Source organism: Dasypus novemcinctus, chromosome 1 (assembly GCF_030445035.2).
Source record: "Dasypus novemcinctus isolate mDasNov1 chromosome 1, mDasNov1.1.hap2, whole genome shotgun sequence".
NCBI classification, from domain to species: Eukaryota; Metazoa; Chordata; class Mammalia; order Cingulata; family Dasypodidae; genus Dasypus; species Dasypus novemcinctus.
In genome coordinates, this window is record NC_080673.1 from 91,243,872 (window position 1) to 91,264,008 (window position 20,137).

Here is a 20,137-nt window from a genome sequence, read left to right on the forward strand (position 1 = left end):
CAGTTATCTGCACACGTATGCTTTGGCAGCCTTATTTACAACTGCCAAAAGATGGAAGCAACCCATCAGCTGATGAATGGATAAATAAAATGTCATATGTATATGCAATGGAATATTCAGCTGTAAAAAGGAATGAAGTCCTGATACATGCGACAGTATGGATGAACTTTGAAGACATTATGTTGTGTGAAATATGCCAGGCACAAAAAGACAAAAAGTGTATGATCCCACTGATTTGAAACAATTAGAATAAGCAAACTAATAGAGTCAGAATGTAGAATACAGGTTACCAGGATATGGGGTTGAGATAGGTAATGAGAAGTTAAAAGCTTAAATGTACAGGGTTCCTGTTTGGAATGATGGAAATGTTTTGGTAATGGATGGTGGTGATGGTAGCACAACATCATGAACACAATTAACAGCACTGAAATATATATCTGAATATGATTGAAAGGGTAAATGTTAGATTGCTTATATTGTTACAAAATAATTTTTTATAAAAAAAAATCCGTGGAACTCTACTGCATAAACAGTGAACCCTAAGTTAAACCATGGTCTTTAATAGTGCAATTCAAGAGTGCCATCGTCAGTTGCAACAAACGTTCCTCATTAATGCAAGGTGTTGGTGGTAAGGTGGTATATGGGAATCCTATATTTTATGCATGATTGTTCTGTAATCCCACTTCTCTAATAAAGTAAGGAACAACAATAACAAAAAAATTCTGTTGTCTAGGCAAGCTAGAATTTTCCTGAGGCTCCAAAGGAATAGAGATTGTTTCCAAAGCAAAAGACAAACACCAAACTATCTTGTTTCATGTGTTTTTTCAAGTGTATTCTAGAATTTATTACTATTTTTAAGACTTCAAAATATAAAGAAAAAACTGATATGAGTGTGTCATCTGTTAATTTATCCCAGACAGCTATGTGACTTTTAAGTACCTTTATTTTTAATCAGTTTTTAGTTATGCTATTTGGAATTCCTTTTCATCTCTTATACATGGATCTCCCAGTTTTTAACTGACATTAATCTTCACAGCATACTTCTTTTTTTTCCTCCCTCCCCCTCACCCCTCACTGCTTTGCTGTCTGTATCCATTCACTGTGTGATCTTCTGTGTCTGTTTCTTTTTGTCTTCTTGTTTCCTCCTCTAGGCTTCACCAGGATTCAGTCCTGGGGATTTCCATTGTAGGAGAGAGGTTCCATGTCGCTTACACCACCTCAGTTCCTGGTTTCTGTTGCATCTCGCCTTGACTCTCCCCTGCGTCTCTTTTGTTGTGTTATCATCTTGCTGCATCACTTGCTGTGCAGTCCTGGCTTGCCACCCAGGCACGCCTTTACCAGGAGGCCCCAGGAACTGAACTTGGGTCCTCCCTCCCATGTGGTCGATGGAAGCCCAATGACTTGAGCCACATCTGCTTCCTCACAGCATACTTCTAAGGGCATTCCCCCCTCCTCAGATTGCTCCCTCTTGTTTTTGCTTGTTTTTTTTTTTCCTTGTTGTTTGCATTCATTGTTTTTGCTTGTTGTCTGTGTGTTGTTTTTTAATTTTGTGTGTTTTTTGTTTTTTTGCTCATTGCTCGTTGTCTGTCTTTTTTCCTTGGGAGGCACCAGGAACCAAACCCAGACCTCCCATGATGGAGGTGGGCACTCAAACTGCTTGAGCCACATCTGCTCCTAATGGCATTTTTATTGTAAATTTATTTAGAGAGAAGATACACTAAAGCTCTCAGACCTCCAAGGTTAAGCCATTTATTTAAGCCTACTCACTGGACTAAACAGTGAATTCAGTGTTTTCTATTCTTGATCCACTTCTGTAACATATGAAAACATTATTTTCTTTTTCTACCTTAACTCTACCATGTAAAGAGTCTGAGTTAAATTCCTGAAAGCTTTGAGAATGTTGTAAGTCTATTTGTTTTCAGGATAGTTAGCTTCAAATTTTCCTATATCAGAAGCAAAAGTTACAATTATACTAAGAAACTGTTAAATTACAACACTGTTCAGTGCCATGATGGAGAAGCCGAGGGCAGCCTGGCCTGGTGTGAAAAGTCAAAGAATGCTTCCCTAATAAGTGATTTAGATAAAACTTAAAGGATGAACAGGAGTTGGGAAGGGTAAGAGAAAATGTTACTATTCTCACAGTACTTTCATGTTAAAACAAATTTTGTTCCTAAACACCGTGTTCTTAACCACTGTAGGGTTTCTATATTCATGGAGTCTATTTTCCCTTCAGGTTTCTGACCGCTTTTAAAATATTAAGTCCATACGAACCACAAAGCCTGTTTTTTGTATCATTAGATTTGATCTCCAAATGGCACCTGTGATTTTGAAATGTGTTTTAAAAGTAAAGCTGCAATGAAACAACTTGTTATAACCATCATATCAGGTTATTATTTACCCACTTCCATCCATTTGATGCCAGTCCATATTACTAAGGGGCTGATATACCTTGTCCAGCTGTGACACAGCATTATGGGGGTAATTTTTGAGAAACTGAATTTCTTTCAGGATTCTTCTCTCCTACTTAAGTTGCTCCATGCAGAGAATAGAAGCAGTCTACTTTATTTAGCTTTTACCAAGTGCCAGGCATAATGTATGTATATATACTAGCCCACTTAATCTTCACATCAGTTCTGTGAAGTGCATACTATTGTTTTCTCCAGTTATTATTAATGAGGAAACTGAGGCGCAAAGAGGTTAAATATTTTGCCCAGGATCATCCAGGTAGTAAGTGGCATAGTAGTGGATAAAGTGTGGATTTTAAATTCAGAAAAGCCTGGATTTAAATCCCAGCTTTGTTATTCAGTATTTTTATTACCTTGAACAAATTACTTACCTTTTCTGACCCTTAGTTTCCTCCTTTGTCAAATGAGGATTATAATATTTACCTCCAAGTATAATCAGTAAAAGTGAATGAAGTAACATATGTAAATATGCACTCAAAGATATTAGTATTACATAAGAACAGACTACTTCCCTCTCTGAGTTGGAGATATTAATAGCTCCATGACTCAGAAACCTCTTGGCCATATAGACCATTTTAATTTTAATAGGAACTATTAATAATTCCTATTAATAGGAACTATTATCTCTTCATGGACATTTAGAGTTTTACCAGTTGTACCATTTAACCTTTCTGTTAATAATTAAGCACATTTTTCCTAAGAGAAAAGGAATATTATCATTCAACCTATATATAGATATATTATTAATTACTGTACTTTCCGAAAGAACACATTAGCTGGGTTTTTAAGACTGAAAAAAAAATGGCATCTTATCAAAGGCCCATTGTGTTTAAGTCATAGAAAACATAATAGAAGCAGTTTTAAAAATAAAGGTATTTAGCAGAGCAAGTGTAGCTCAGTAGTTGAGTGCCTACTTCTCAGGTATGAGGTCCCAGGTTCAATCCCAGTACCTCCTAAAAATAAAAAACAAAATTTTAAGGTATTTATGCTGACATAACAATGTAACTTGAAAGTCCAGCCCTCGTGCAGGCTACAGCATTGCTTGGCTCTGGGAACTAAACCGCATTGCTAAGAACTCAGTTACTTTCATCTCTTCACCATGCCTTCCACGTGGCTGGCTCCATCCTAATGCCCACTCTCCTCTTTGTTGGAAAGTGACTGCCAGTCACTCCTAGGTCTTCATCTTCCTTGTCTACATCCAGAGAAGAAAAGAGTGTCTTTCCCCAAACATCCAACAAACCTTTCGAGCTTCTTTGAGATTAGATGCACACAGACCTTGGACCTCTGCTGGGGGAAAGCCTGATGCTGACGGGCTTAGACCTGGGCTACTGCTGCTGCAACTTCCCTCTTAGCAGCCGCAGTCGTGTGGAGAGGTGCCAGTAAATACTAATTAGCTAATTTAAAAGAGAAGACTGTGGCACCAGTGCTGTATCTGACTTATCCCAGGCCCAAGAAACTCATCCACCTCACTAATCCTCTTCATCCATTATAATGTTTTATCTTCCTTAAGCATAAGCCTGTCTTCTTTATCTCTTTTTAATCGTTTTTCCATTAGTGCCCACAGAGAATGACTATTTTCTCCAGAAGAGAGAACCTGGTGCGGCATCATGCTCTCAGGCTGGTTGTTGTTCACCTTTGCACCTGTCATGAGTTATTTAAAAAGGAAATACCGAACAGTGCTCCCCTTGCCAGGCAAGCAGTGCTCTTCTTTGGGGCCTGTTTTGTCCCTCTTGTGTCTGTGGCCCTCTCCACAGGGTGAGGAGCCCAAAGGGACAAGGGGCCATCCCTCCTTGGAGCCCAATCTCCCCTCTTCTAGACCGCGCTGCAGGGACCCTGTTTCTTTCCAGTGTCTGCTGTTCTGAGTCTGCGTCTTGGAGCCATTTGGCTTTTTCACCAGGTCCATCTTCCCAAGGGTGTGCACACTAAGTCTTTGGATGGCCATGGGGCAGCTGTTGGTGGGAGCTGTGAATAGAGCTGGCAGAATGGGGTGTCCACACACTACCCTAAGGCCCTTCCTAGTGAATAACAGAACCGAAGTTGGGAAGAGAATGGGGATGTGGAGAGAAGGGAGGCCACGAGCACGTGGGGCGAGGGGTCTTCCATGTGTGCTCCTACCCAGACCTTCAAATGTCAGGGTGTACTCAGGGCAGATAATGCCTCTCATTGATGTAAACCATATCCAAATAAACTCAATCTAGCTATTTTCTGTGATTCCCAAACTTTCAGGTATCTCTCTGCACTTCAGGTTCTTTATTCAGATTCTATTGTGTACCTTTCTGTCTACATTAGCAGTATAGAAACATAAGGGTTAAAATTATTAACCAGAAGACTTATTTCTGAAATAGCTCACAGTAATATTCTTGATACAACCTTTGTGTTTTCTTCATTTTTTGACATTTACAATTGTAAAAAGAAACATAATGAAGGCTTGGTTAATAGGTATAATTTAGTTATTACTTTAATCAATTTAAGATCCATTTCAACAGATTATGTGAAATAGAATATTTTTATTAAGTTCCTAGTTGATATACCCATCTATTTTTGTACTGATTAGTAGCTATGTTACCAGTGTGGACAAAGAAATTCCATTTTATGGAGAGAGTTTGTTGATTAGATAAACAAGACAAAACTCCCCTAGAGGGGTACCTGCTGTCTGACACATAACCAAACCTAACTGCACAGGCTAAGGGTTTTCTGGTTTTCCTTTCCCTGTGCTATGAAAGCCCTCTCTGCCTCAAGGAAAGAAAAAATTGAGTCTGAAGTAGGAGCTGAAACTACCGAACTATTCCATATAAAAGAGAAGAGAAGCAGAATTCCCAGTATAGTCTATGAGGAAGGGAAGGAAGGAAAAGGATGAGATGGAAGAAAAGAAAGAAGTAAGTGAGGTGGAGAAAGACTACAGCTTTGTGATGTGACTTCTTGCATGTTCCCCAAACATCCAATACTGAATTCACAAAATGCCCATGGAGAGTAGCTTTGTGCCTTTCCATTAAAATATTTCACTATTAGAATATATTAGAAATATTAGGAAAAAAAGCAGATTTGGAGTGAGCTCATGAGGTGAATGATGGCACTTGTGGAAACTCTGAAAGGACCTTATGGGACCGTTAGATGACACTGATAATGTGTAAAACCAACATTGCCCCAGCTACTGCTCACCCTTTTCCTGGAGTACAAGGGATGAGAAAAGGGGCAGAAGAAAGAAGGAGACATCCAAGGATATGCACATAATACCGACCCAGCCTCTAGCTCACACCCACAGGCAGTTGTTGGAGCCTCGAGTCTTCTATATAACCCCTCTCCCCGACTGTCCTGGAGGGGCTTATGGGCTTTCCTTGGAAACCATTAAGGTTTTACCGGTTCCTGGCATCATGCCCTTCATGGGACTCCTCCCCTGCACTCACTCCCAGCCTTTACTCTCAGCCTTGGCTCTTCAGTCCTGATATTTCAGACTGACCCTGGACCCGCCTTCTTCTTGGGTCCCCTTCTCTTTTCCCATGTCGTGGCTGAGACAGGAGTCCTCTCTCGCCACCAGGGTCAGAGCCCTTTTCCATTTTCCCAGGAGGGCCTCAGTCTGTACTGAGCTGAGGCTTCAGGAGGTGAGGGAGTAAGCTGGGTGAGGCCTAGGGGAGGAGCGCAGGTGGTCCATTAGGACCCCAGGTGCACAGGCCCTGAGCAGGCTTCTCTTAGGTAATGGAGCCTCACCCTTTCCTGCCAAGGCTCGTCCTTGTTTGTTGAACTAATTTCCCTCTCCTCTTGATGGATTCTTTCTAAGGAGGCTTTTCCTCTCAGACATAGGCCCACTAACAGGCCACCAGACAGGCCTAAACATGCCTGAACCCTAGGGCAAGGCGAGCTCCCTGCGATGCTGGGCTTGGGGTCAGAGACAGGAGTGGAAGAGGCAGCCACATGTGGCAGCAGCTGTTTTGTTTGGGTGGGTCTGGCTTTACTTTTGAAGGGAAGGACTGCCTGTATGGCATAATATTTTGTTTTCTGACTATCTCTGAATCTTTTTTATAAATGTAAGAATTGTTGCTCTGGTAATATATGTATGTATTAATATATAGGCACAGCACTTTTTCTATCTCTTGCTCCCCCTCAAAATAATTGATTTATGGCCATAGGTAATATTTCCTTTTTAAAATATTTAAACCAGTTTTTAATTAACATTAGTAATATGTGCACATGGTTTAGTATATTTAAACAATGGGAAAGGATATGAAATTTAAAAAATTAAAGTTCACCATTCCTTACCACACCCTAGCCTCAAACTCTAAAAACACCACCAAGAGTATATCATTGTGGATATTTTCTTTTGTAGCCTTCCAGAATTTTTCTGGATGTCTGTACATCCCTTACCTTGCATTTTTCACTTAGCAATAAGTCTTGAAAATCTTTCCATATGTGCATTTTATTCCTTTAACTATTGTGTAGTATCCCATTAGGTGGATCTACTATAATGGATTTAACTAGCTCCTTATTTATAGGGTGAACATGTAATGTATCATCTAAACTTGAGTACCTTTGGGAGCAAAAAGTCCTATTAACAATCAGGTTGGAACAACAGGCAAACTCAGGTTGCCTCTTTCCTGACCACTGAACATGCTTGCCCATTGTCTAACATCAGGAAACTTGTTTAACATTTATCTCATTTTTAATATTTCTAAATTTTAGTTATTAGAAACAGCATTGCATTAAAATCTTTATAATGGATTTTGGTGAACTTCTGCTAGTACATCTGTAAGATAAATCCCTAAGACATCCATCACCACATGACTGGAGGTTTAAATTTGTAAAAACCCACAATAACTAGTTCAATAGTGGGATTCTTTCATCGCTGTTAAAGAAAATACAGTACTGAAAAGGAACAGATTTATTTTGACAAGGTGAATGTAAAATTATATTATGCTAAAAATTTAAAGCTATGACCCATTTTAAATTCCCAGTGCCAGATTGGAAAACAATTGTGAATGAAGCGAGGTGAGCAATATTATTGCTCGATGACCTCGTTCCCTTTAGTGCTGAATCTTAGGAAGAAGACTTTCCTTTGAATTTTTACATATTCTTTCAAGTTGTCCTGGAAAAGCAGCACTTGAAATAATTGTGAAAGTCTTGCAGAATGTTTTACATTATTGTTCTAAAGAATGTTTGGTTAAAAAAAAGTGAAAGCAACAAGTCGTTTTTCTTAAAAGTCAGTCCAACTTATTTTCAGCTTAAGTACACAATTGTTCATTTGGGAGTAATGTACTAAGGAATAGCCTAAGAATTAAAGTATAGTAGAATAAACCCCGTCAGTCTGCCTACAATTAATATATTAGCTGCTGTTTTGCTTTATTACCATCTATGGAATGTCCTCAGTATTTTTGAATATGAAATGCAGTCAGAAATACACGTGTAGATAATCCCACAAGGATGAGACTAGTTTTATAACCACCACGAGACAAAACAAACAAAAACAAAAACAAAAACCTAAGTTCCATTTCTTTTGTCTGTGCCTTTCTGATATATTTGTCTGTGTAGGTACATTTTTATTGTTATATAGTAATGTAATCTTCTCTATTTGAAGATTCCTCGTGCTAACATTTTGTCTTTATATATCTGAAATATATCAAACTGTATATGACTTACTTAACCTCTCATTAAGACTTCCCTTTGATTTCCATTTATCATGCCTCTTTAATGAAGTGCAAGAAAACTTTGCTAAAAAACAACTTTTGTGATCTCAAATTAGACATCCTTGCAAGTTCTTTATGTGCATATCCTTTTTTCCCTCTCAAAAGTAAGCTCTTTGGGGAAGCAGCTGTGGCTCAATCAGTTGGGCTCCCGTCTACCTTATGGGAGGCGCTGGGTTCAGATCCCGGGGCCTCCTTGTGAAGGCAGGCTCACCCTTACGCTGTGGAGACCCGCAGGTCCGCAGGTGCCACAGATAGCTGACTCAGCAAAGTGTCCCAACAAAAAGGGAGACAAGTAAAAACACACGGAAGAGCGTGCAGCAAATAGACACAGAAGAGCAGACAGCAAGCATAGCCACAAGGGCAGGGGGGATTAAAAAAATAAAAGTAAGCTCTTTGGTCACAGGCATCTGTCATGTCTATTTCATCTTTACATTCCATGAAATACTCAGCATAGAATAATATACATCGTAAATATTCACTAAATGTTAGTTGATGATGATGCTTTTCAGAATCCTGTAGCTTGGCTTCGGTGCTCAGAATTGCATGGCACTTCACCCTTACATTACTTCTACACAACCTGGGAAACTAATTTTGGACAATAATTGAAAGCTCCATAGCCTGCTAATTTAAATTTCAGTCTCTCTTGTTTGTTTGTGTTTAGGAACCAGGGGCCTGGGATTGAACCCAGGACTCCGTGTGTGGGAAGCCAAGCCGCACTGGTTTCCCTGAGTTGGTTTTCCCACCTGTTTCGCTTGCTGCTTGTTTGTATTTTTTCAGGAGGCACCAGGAACTGAACCCGGGTCCTCCCATGTGGGAGGCAGGAACTCACCTTCTTTAGCAACATTTACTCCCTTCTTGTTCTTTTTCTTTTAATTTAGGCAAAATTCATATAATGTAAAACTAACCATTTTGAAATAAATTATTTAATGGTGTTTAGTACATTCACATTGTTGTGCAACCACCGCCTCTATCTAGTTTCAAAACCTTTTCATCACCGTGAAATAAAACCCCATGACCCATTAAGCAGTTCCTCTCCATTCCCCCTCCCACTAGACCCTGGCAACCACCAATCTACTTTTCTATCTTTATGGATCACCCATTCTGGATATTTCAAATAAAATCATAGTATGTATTTTTCTTAATATAACTTCTTAGAAAGGTAAAGTACTATCGGTCATTTTTCCTTCTTTTCATTCTTCTTTGCTTCATGCATGAAACAGTTAAAACTTTATTCACTTTTCAACTTTGAAATTTTGTGGGATGCTTATTTTAATTATAAACACATGAGAAAATATTGAATATTACAAGTGGTAAAAGAAGTGTAAAACTGAACAACTGTAAGCTCTCATTTGCGCTTATTAAAACTAGCAACAAAAATTAAGAATATGAAACCCAATGCTGATGAGGTTATGCCAAAAGTAATGCAGATTTGGTAGCTCTAAAACCTGATGAAACATTCAGAAACCTTTTGGAAAACAATTTTAGAAGTATGCAGTGAGTGCCATAAAAATGCTTCCATTGACTGTAGAAGCAATGCAGGGAATTTGCCATAATGAAATAATTTGACAGAAAAAAAATGTAAGTATATTCACAGAGGAGTTTGTTTAATTCATCCTTTTCATGCTGAATCTGTAAAAGATTATTGCTACATGCAGTGCTAGAGGAAAAAAATCATTAAATACCTTTCTTTTCCTTAAGTATAGATTTTTTTATTTTTATGTAGCAAATTGTGCATTAAGGAGGAGGATAGTCCCAAAGAAAAAGAAATAAAACATCAAATTGATTTAGCATTGCAAAATATTGCTTGGTTATGATTTTTATAATAAATGTATCTTCCTATATATGTTTTCAAGGGTTCATTTCTACTAAGGTTGCATTGTTTGAGCATGTGCAAGCTGGAATATTTAATTACCCATAGGTGATCAAATCATGATTCTTTTTTCCCTTTTATTAAAGAAGTTGTGGGTTTGCAGAACAATAACGCATAAAATACAGGTTTCCCATATACCACCCCATCACCAACACTTTGCATTAGTGTGGAACATTTGTTACAATAGATGATAGCACATTTTTGTAATTCTACTATTAATATTAAAGCACATGGTTTAACTTAGAATTCACTGTATGTGTAGTGTAGTTCCATGGATTTTTAAAAAAATTTAATTCTGTTACCGTATATATAATCTACCCTTTTTATCACGTTCAGATTTATATTTCAATGCTGTTAATTGCATTCACAATTGCTACAATCCCCACCATCCATTACCAAAACATTTCCGTCATTCCAAATAGGAACCTTGTATGTTTAAGCCTTAACTTCTCATTACCTATTTCAACTGCGTCTCCTGGTAACCTGTATCCTAGAATCAGACTCTAAAAGTGAGAGTTGATTTCTGAGCTCTTAACTCTATTCCATTGGTCTAAATGTCTGTCCTGGTGACAAGACCGTGTTGTTTTGATTACTGAGGCTTTGTAGTAATTTTTAAGATCGAGAAGTGCATGTTCTCCAACTTCATTCTTCATCTTCAAAATGACTTTAGTTTTTCAGGACCCCTTCCCCTTCCATACAAACTTGCTGATTGGCTTTTCCATTTCTGCAAAGAAGGTGGTTGAAATTTTGATTGGGATTTCATTTAATCTATAAATTGCCCTAGGTAGTATTGATATCTTAATGATATTTCATCTTCTAATCCCTGAACATGGAACATTCTTCTATTTATTTCGGTTTTCTTTCTTTTTCTTTTAGTAATATTTTATAGTTAATTCATCTTTAATAACAAAAATTGGAAACCACCTGATTATTCAACACTGGGGAACTGATGAAACAAATGATTACCCGTGACTCTGATAGATAATAATCAAACTATTCACAAGATAATCATGAAGGTCATGTGAAAAGAGAATGTAAGGTATAAAGATAATAAAAAACCAGAAATCAAACTATGTAATATGCTTATAGTTGCTTACAAATATGTAATCATACGTAAAAAGACTCTAAGGAAACAGAACAAAATGAAATTATTATGGAGTGAATGAATTCCAAGTACAATTTTTTGTTTATTTTATTAGATTATTTTGACAAGACATAGAAATTTAAAAAAGGATCAAGTGGTAGTCCCTTGATGTTCATATATTAAGGAGAATGCTATGCAGATACCTAAGCAACATCTCTCTTCCTTCCTTCAAAATCTTAACATGTGTTTTGTCCAGTTCCGGATCTTAACCTTTTTACATATATGTATATATAACTCTGGCTACCATGGTTATTCTTTGAAAGCCTAAACAAAGTTTGTATTGTTCCCTGGCAGCACCTCATGTCAGTATTAAACCATGAGTTATGATATTAGCACATCCTGTTGTGGATTCTTTGAAGGCAGATTCAATATTTCTTTCTCTGGTTTCATAGTAAGTGATAGTCCTCTTTCAGGGTGTATTCTGTTTCCAAGCACTTACTCTTTTGTTATGTATAAACGGCCTATCAAAAATTTCCCATAATAGCCCTCGTTTTGCCAGTTTACCAAAGCAAATGCAAGAGGCACAATCCCTGCCCTTCATCGGCAATACATTTTAGGCTTAGAAAACATTCTTAAAAATCAATTTGGAGCAGATGTAGCTCAGCTGGTTGAATGCCTGCTTCCATGTATGAGGTCCTGAGTTCAATCCCTGGTACACCAAAAAAAAAAAAAAAAAAAAAAATCAATTTAAGAACTAATTTCATTACTCTCAGTGTAAAAAAAGTTGTCCAGTAGTTGGGGCACACTGTGAAGGATTTTGGTGAATGTTTTTAAATGAAAATTAAATTCTAGTTGAAATAGGATTGAGCTACATGGACGAACAGAGGGTTAGGGTATCTTTCCTGTGCTGGATACTTTAAGAGGGTTAGGGTATCTTTCCTGTGCTGGATACTTTAAGAGGCTGTTTCTCTTTAGAAAACAGTTGCTAATTCAGAGTCTAGAACAAATGATACATGTGTTCTTCTTTCTCAAATGGGAAAATTTTCTCATCTTATAGCCATTATCTTTACCCCCCAAAGCCACTTTGACAATGATGGCCATAAGTCTGAATATTTGCTTGGAATTATTTTTACAGTAAAATTGGAACAAGGAACTGTCATTTTCACTTTTTACTTTTATGTTAAATATGTCTAAATTAGTTAAGTAGGTGTTCAAGGATGTGTATGTTCTTCAGAAATTGAGATTTGGGAATGCTTATATCATTAACCCTGACATTAAAAAAATAACAAGTTAGTCTTCATTTTCCTAAGCTGATGAATCATTTAAAAGTTTTCCGTCGAGAGGCTTATATTTCCTAGTGTGTTCTAATTGTGCCACAACAATAAATATTTATTTGATTCCTACAGTGTACCCAGCAACATGCTAGATATTAATTTCCTTTGTTAAGTTGCTTCAGGTTTCTTAATGGGGACCAGACTGAACAAAGGAAATTAATCCCATTGTGTCTTTGGTATCTAGCACAGAGAATTTTAAACTCAATAAACCAAGTCACGTTTATATTAGTAGGCACTTATTTTCTGTCTACTTCTATAGCATTATCAGGTGGTTGTCCTTTCTAATGATGTAACGTACTAAATTTGTCTGTTTTATTTAATAGTATTTGTTTTTCATTTTGAGGGTGAACCTGGGTTGCCTGGAGCAGTAGGACAGAACGGAATACCAGGGCCAAAGGTTAGTTCAAATAAAGCCTAACAGAGTCGTGTCATCTGAGATGAGTTTCCATGAAATTTTGTAAGCTATTACCACATTTTATATCCCAGTGGTTTACTTGAATGGAATATTTTGTCAATAATATCATATGCTAGAGGCTTGGAATTTTGTGATTATTGTATAAATTATGTTTGTGATTCTCATTAGTAATGAAAAGGCAGAAAAACAAAAAGGATATGATTCTATAATCCTTATTCTGGGTGCTTAAAGTAAGAAAGCCCATAGTTCTAATACGACCGTAGTCTTTCACTGCTTAGCATTTAAATACATAGGCCACTCCATTGTGCCTAACATTAGCATAATGTTTGTAAGATTTACTAAAATGATGTTCACGTGACTCTCCAACTTTTCCTCAAGATTTGACCACTTCCAACACTTATGCAACGTAACCAGTTAATTGTGTAAAGAGCAAAATAAAGATGTGGCATGTTTAAAATTTAAAAGTAAAGAGCAAAATAAAGATGTGGCATGTTTAAAATTTAAAAATAGATGTACCCTGAATTACTAAGTAAGGAAAAAATGTAATGAGGATTGTTTTTTGGATTCAAGTTTTTCTTTGTTTCTTAAAGAACAAATGAATCCGTTAAATATAAAAAAGATTGGTGACAGTTTAGTTTATCCAAACAGGCAGACAAATCCCAAGTTCTTTGATGAACAAAAATCCTTTATAGTGCAAAACTAATGTCTAATCCCATCAGCTGTGCTGGTGTGTACCCGAAACCACAGATGCTTGTCAGCTGATTTTACAGATTGCATTGCCATTGACAGGAGCCTAGGACAGACTTAAAATTTATAGACCTGTCCTTTTTCCTTCAGGAGAGGATGAAAATATTCCTGCTGGAACCACAGCCATGTTCCTGTCTTCCCTTTCTTGCTCCATGCTAAAAGTCAAGTGATGGGAGTGAATGCTTAGTGCATGTTCCTGTTGCTAGTCTGAGGTTGCCTAGCGACCATCCAAATGCAGGTTGAGCAGTGAAGGTGGCTAGAAATTCAGAAAGCCAATTGGCAGGTTGACTTTCAAGGAATGAAAAGAGTCTTGTCTCCAAACTAATTTCCAGAGTGGGTTATAATTTTAATGGAACACATTAATCTCCTTAAACCATTTTTTAAAAGTAGTCTGATCTCTTGGCTATACTTACTCAAGATTTTCATAAGAGAAATATTTTCATAATGTGTATGATTTATTTTAGAACTTTCCCATTCCATCCTGTCCTTTCTTGCTTAAGGTTTCCATGGATTCTCTTCAGAGCACAATTTTAGGTTTGAGCTCTCATGCCATCCTGTTCTTCATTTTCAATAAGGACCTCGCTCCTAAATTCACTTAGATTCCATAGCTTCTGTCTTTCCTGAAGTACCAGTGCCTCCTGTAATACATGTCCCTGACTACAGCTTCTGGATACCAGCAAGTTAAAGAGAATTTTTGACATTGTTAAGGGGTCCATCAGGACTGAGTGGTTATGGTTATTTAAGGGGAAGACAGACTGGAGGACCATACTGGGGCTCTGGCCCCCTGTAATGATCCATGCACCAGGGGATGCTATGAACGAGTGGCTTGGCGGAAGAGCAGGCTTGTCGACTGCCTTACTGATGCTGAGTTTGGGCAGAATAAGAAGTAGTAAACTACTTAGGAAACTTCTCAAGACATTGAATCACCATGCTATTGTTCTCCTTGGTACACCAAAAGCCAATTTTTGGATCATAATCTTAATCCTCTAAGGCAAAAAAAAAAAAAAAGATTTTATTTGATATTGATATCCACACTCAGTTCTCCAGGAAACTCACCTTATTTGTTTTCATGTGGGGACCATGTATAACCAAGATAGAAAGAATCACAAATAACTTCCCGAGTAGGCTCACTAGCTTGTTTTGTTTGATGTCTTTTAATTTCATGTTTTGTAATTTAATATGTAACTCAGTCTCTTTTTTATTTTACTCAGGGAGAATCTGGAGAACGAGGAGAAAAGGTGAAAATGATTCTGCTTATATTTCTTTCTTTTTTTTTTTTTTTTTGCCAAAAAGGTGTCCAAACTGAGCTGTGTACATATATATAAAATGACTACAGGTGTTTTTTTTAATGGTAGGAAAAATGGTATAATTCTTATGTATAGACAAAAGTTTGAATACAAAGCCTTAGAGAAATGGAGGGAAAAGGAGCAAATTTAAACATTCTATGTCGGACTTTAAATGGCTTTCAAAAAACCTTAGGTCTGCAAATTTTCTGTTCTAACTTCTTACTTATGCCACTCCAGTCCCTTTCTAAGCAGCACAGCTCTCTCTACTACTTCTTATGTCACTAGGTTAAAAGGATACAGATGTTTACCTGCAACAAATATACTGAAAGCTGCCCCACAAAGTATTCCTATAAAAACTAAAAAGAGAAACAAAAGGAGAAGCAGCATGCTGCATGGTAAATTTCCCTTCAACTTCTTTCCTTACTACTTTGGGACCTGTCCTGATTATTTTTAGATTCCCCGCACATAGTATGGTGCTTCTTTTCTTGGATCTCATGCTGTTTACCTCAATAGTGATTGAGAAGTGTGCTTTCTGTGTAGGAGACTACCAATATGCCACATAATGCTATTCATGGGATCTTTCTGACCAAGCAGTATTATGACCACAGTTCTCAAAGAAGTTCATCTAAAGATCAAGCAAACTTCTTGATTATAACCCTGTTTTTCAGCATTATAAAGCAAACAGAAAAATACATTTATTTGAATGGGGAAAAAAAATGGATAGTGGAAAAGGCAATTACTTAAAAGCATGGCTCAGAACAATGCCCTGGGTCAGTACTCCTAATAGGAAAGTTTGTTTTGTTTTTTATCAAAGGGTTTTTCAAACAACTTTTAAAGCATGTTAATAGGCTGCCTATCAAAAGTCCATCATAACCGATTATCAGTACATTTATTTGGCATCCAACTAGACCACAATAATTGACGTGAAATTAATTAGACATCAGATGACTCTTTTGTGTAGACATTAAGGAGGAAAAGTTGCAGTGCCAGCACAATTCCTGGGATTCATCAGATAAAGTATCTCAGGCACCCGTGGACCACCATGGTGCTTTGTCCTGACAGACAAATGCCTGAGCAGGTTAACTGCATGCTTATTTGGAACATTAAAAAAAAAATTGGATGGGAAGCAGATTTGGCTCAATGGATAAAGCATCCGCCTACCACATGGGAGGTCAAAGCTTCAAACCCAGGACCTCCTGGCCTGTGTGATGAGCTGGCCCATGTGCAGTGCTGATGCGCGCAAGGAGTGCCGTGCCACACAGGGGTGTCTCGCATAGGGGAGCCCCATGTGCAAGGAGTGTGCCCCGTAAGGAGAGCTACCCAGCGCAAAAAAAAATGCAACCTGCCCAGGAGTGGTGCCACACACACTGAGAGGTGACGCAGCAAGATGACGCAACAAAAAGAAACACAAATTCCTGGGCTGCTGACAAGAATATAAGCAGACACAGAAGAACACACAGCAAATGGACACAGAGCGCAGACAACTGTGGGGGTGGGGGGCAGGGAATTGGAGAGAAATAAATAAAAAATAAATCTTAAAAAAAAATGCAGAGAGAAAAGTAAAAGTCTCCCTTCCCCACTTACTCACTCCCCTCCCCCAAGGAAAATTTTATTATCATTCATTTCTTCCTTATCTTAAGAAAGTTTTTATAGGTTAGAAAATTGACCTCTTATGAAGGTAGAGAAAAGACTTTCTAGCCTATGGACTATATGGAGAATAATATGTCATTATCACTATTATGGGCTACCATTTTGTAGGTCTTATTACATGCTAGACACTGTCCTAATTGTTTTACATGCAGTGTATTACTGATTTCTTAAAGTTCCATGAAGTATATTTTTTCTTTACATTACACCCAATAAACTTGATGCTCAGAGAATTTCATGAACTCATTAAGTGCTAGAGCTAGGTTCAGAACCCAGGTCTCGCTCACACCAAGCCCATGATATTTCCACTATAACATGCTGCAAGATTTATCTTAAAGAATTCAGAATTTAAGGAAGTAAATATAGATATTAAATGAATGCCTTTTCTTCTTTTTTTAAGATTTAAAAAAAATCCCCCCCCGTTGTCTGCTCTCTGTGTCCATTTGCTTGTGTTCTTCTGTGTCTGCTTGCATTCTTGTCAGTGACACCAGGAATCTGTGTTTCTTTTTGTCGCATCATCTTGCTGCATCAGCTATCCGTGTGTTCAGCGCCACTCCTAGGCAGGCTGCGCTTCTTTCTCCTGGGGCGGCCCTCCTTGTGGAGGTGCACTCCTTGCACATGAGGCTCCCTTACGCAGGGGACACCCCTGCATGGCACGGCACTCCTTGTACACAGCAGCATTGCCCGTGGGCCAGCTCATCACACAGGTCAGGAGGCCCTGGGTTTGAACCCTGAGTCTCACATATAGTAGGCAAATGCGCTATCAACTGAGCCAAATCTGCTTCCCTGCCTTTACTTCTAATACACTGTTTTGTGGGTACAAGATAGATGTCAGTGAGGGAATAGGCATAAGATGTCTCAAAAATCAAAAGGAAACAAGCTCTCCAAACTCATTTTAATGTGATTAAAAAAAAAAAACCCAGCTTTAAAATAAACTTTTCATTTTATAAATCCAAAACATGCAGGCTCTGATCAATAAATAGTCCATAACCTTCAAGGGTATTGTCATGCACTTTAAGGGTCTTGAAGAAAGGAGAGGATTTATACAACCAGAAGGAAAGAGAGGTTGGGATTCCAGGTGGCAGGAATGGCAGGAGGAAGGATGCGGAAGGGGTGATGGCATGGCATATTGAGGGAATTGTCAGGAGAAAGTCTTTAGAGTGGAGGTTTGAGCAGGGGAGAAAATAGATGGGGCTGAGGAGGCTGTAAGTGTCAAAATAGGGTATTAGAAGGCAGAGGTAGAAATTAGTTAAATTTCTGTTAATATCATGGAGTACTTTAAAACTGTTCAGCCATGTCCATTGTAATAAAATTTCTTTTGATTGCAGCCAGTCAAGTTAAAGTACATTAGCTTTATAGAACATTTACAAGAGATTTTAATGTACAATGCTTACCAGAGAAAACTTAAAATAGTGAAAAATACTCTTTACTTAATGTTACCAATATATTTCACATGTATTGCTCCCCCCCCCCCCCCCCCCAGGGTGATGCTGGAGAGAATGGCCCCAAAGGTGACACAGGCGAAAAGGTACAATTTTTGAAATGTGAAAGGATGTGTGTATGAGCAAGTAATATAATTTCACATATAAGATAAAGGTAGTTTTTAAGAGGTAAGCTTAAGATAACAAGATTAGTGACAAATCTACAGGATTAGAAAACATTGAAATATTTGACTTATAAAAGGTGATTATTCTACCAGCTGCTGGCTACAAATTTAAATATTTTTGAAAGTAAAATGGTATGGTACAAATTCTAGAATATGTGTAACTAAGTTTCCAGTAATATGGCTTTCAAGAATTAAAAACACACGCTCAAGTGCAAATGGGATACTTCCTTTATACCCAGGAATATAAAAATAGAGTTTCTTAAATGATTCAGTTTGTCCCAGTTTTAGAGGAGAACATGCCAGAGGATAGGGCTGAGATTTTAGAGTTTGATTCTAAATCAATGTGACTTAATTATAGCCTTTAATGCCGTCTTGAAATTTTGCCTCAATTTGAAATCCACCAAATCTTGCTATCTGGTCAGTCTGTGTCTTCCTTTTTCTTTTTTATTTTCTTAAACCATTATTAGCATTTATTTTGCAGGAGCCTTGTGGCTGTCTTCCTACCTTCCTCCTCTCTCTTGTCCCCTTGTCTATACTTTATGGACATCTCTGACATAGGAAGAATGTTTTACTTCATTTGTACTTCGTATTAGGAATTAAGAATAAAATCTTTTAAGACAGTGAGAAAAGAATAGAGTCACTTAGATTTTAAATTAAATCAAGCAAAGTAATTGGGTGATGAAAAAAGTATTATTCCTTTAGGTTTACAATTAAGATTATTACTGGAAATTTGTATAGTACAGATAGGTAATGGTTAGCCATTAAAGCCCCACGCGCAAGGAGTGCGCCCGTGAGGAAAGCCGCCCAGCGTGAAAAGAAAGCGCAGCCTGCCCAGGAATGGCGCCGCCCACACTTCCCGTGCGGCTGACGACAACAGAGGCGGACAAAGAAACAAGACGCAGCAAATAGACACCAAGAACAGACAACCAGGGAAATTAAATAAATAAATAAAAATCTTTAAAAAAAAAAAAAAAATCCACAAAGTAGAAATAAATTTATCTTCCTCATTCTTACAAATATTAATATAAATATGGGGTGAGTGATAGAAATGAATTAATGTCACCATATAGTATGTTTGTGTTTGAGGAATAACCACGGTCTAGAAATTAGAGTGGACATTTGGTTTCTTACAGAACGGGTTTCTCAATCTCAGCACTCTCAACATTTTGGGCTAGATAATTTCTTGTTCTGGAGGGCCTTCTCTACTTACTAGATGTCAGCAAACACCCCATCCCCCCAACCATTATGACAGCCAAAATGTCTTCAGACATTGCCAAATGCTCCTGTGGGCCATAATCACCCCCTGGGTTAAGATTCCCTGATGCAGACTTATGTTACTTATCTGTCAAAGGTAAGTATCATACTACAGTCAAATATGGTAGAAAATGTAAAATGCTAATGAAAGCTTGGTATACTCCAACTTCTCTTGATGTGAAAATTCAAAAGCCCCAGACATATTAACCTCAATGATAGAGTTAATTTTCTTTTATTTAATTAGAGAAATTGTATATTTACAGAAAAATCATGCATAAAATAAAAGTTCCCAAATACCCCTCCTTTTTTAACACCTTGCATTGGTGTGGTCCATTTGTTACATTCTTTGAAAATATTATTATAATTATACTATTAGCTATGGTTTATGTTAGGGTTCACTGTGTATGGTATACAGGCTTATGTCATTGATTTTTTAAAATTTTTGTTCTAGTAACATATACAACCTAAATGTTGCCCTTTTAGCCACATTCAAATATATAGTTCAGTACAGTTAATTATGTTTGCAATGTTGTGCTACCATCATCACCATCCATTACCAAAACATTTCCAACACCCCAAATAGAAACTCCGTACAATTTAAACATTCTTGTTCATGCTTAAAAAAGAGGTCAAAAACTTTTTCTGTAAAGGATCTAAAAATAAATATTTTAGATTTTGTTGCCCATATGGTCTCTGTCACAACTGCTTAGCTCTGCCATGGTAGCGTGAAAGCAATCACGGCCAATATATAAAC

The 20,137-nt window shown here is 37.6% G+C and overlaps 1 protein-coding gene across 1 annotated transcript in view; it reads left to right on the forward strand.

The window, feature by feature from the left end:
- Positions 1–20,137, forward strand: part of COL25A1 (collagen type XXV alpha 1 chain) — a 513,961-nt gene that overhangs the window by 407,514 nt on the left and 86,310 nt on the right. Inside the window, exons 13-15 of the mRNA XM_058294312.2 lie at positions 12,772–12,825; positions 14,802–14,828; positions 18,007–18,051. Of these exons, the coding sequence (XP_058150295.1) occupies positions 12,772–12,825; positions 14,802–14,828; positions 18,007–18,051 (126 nt within the window). The remainder of the gene's footprint in view (positions 1–12,771; positions 12,826–14,801; positions 14,829–18,006; positions 18,052–20,137) is intronic.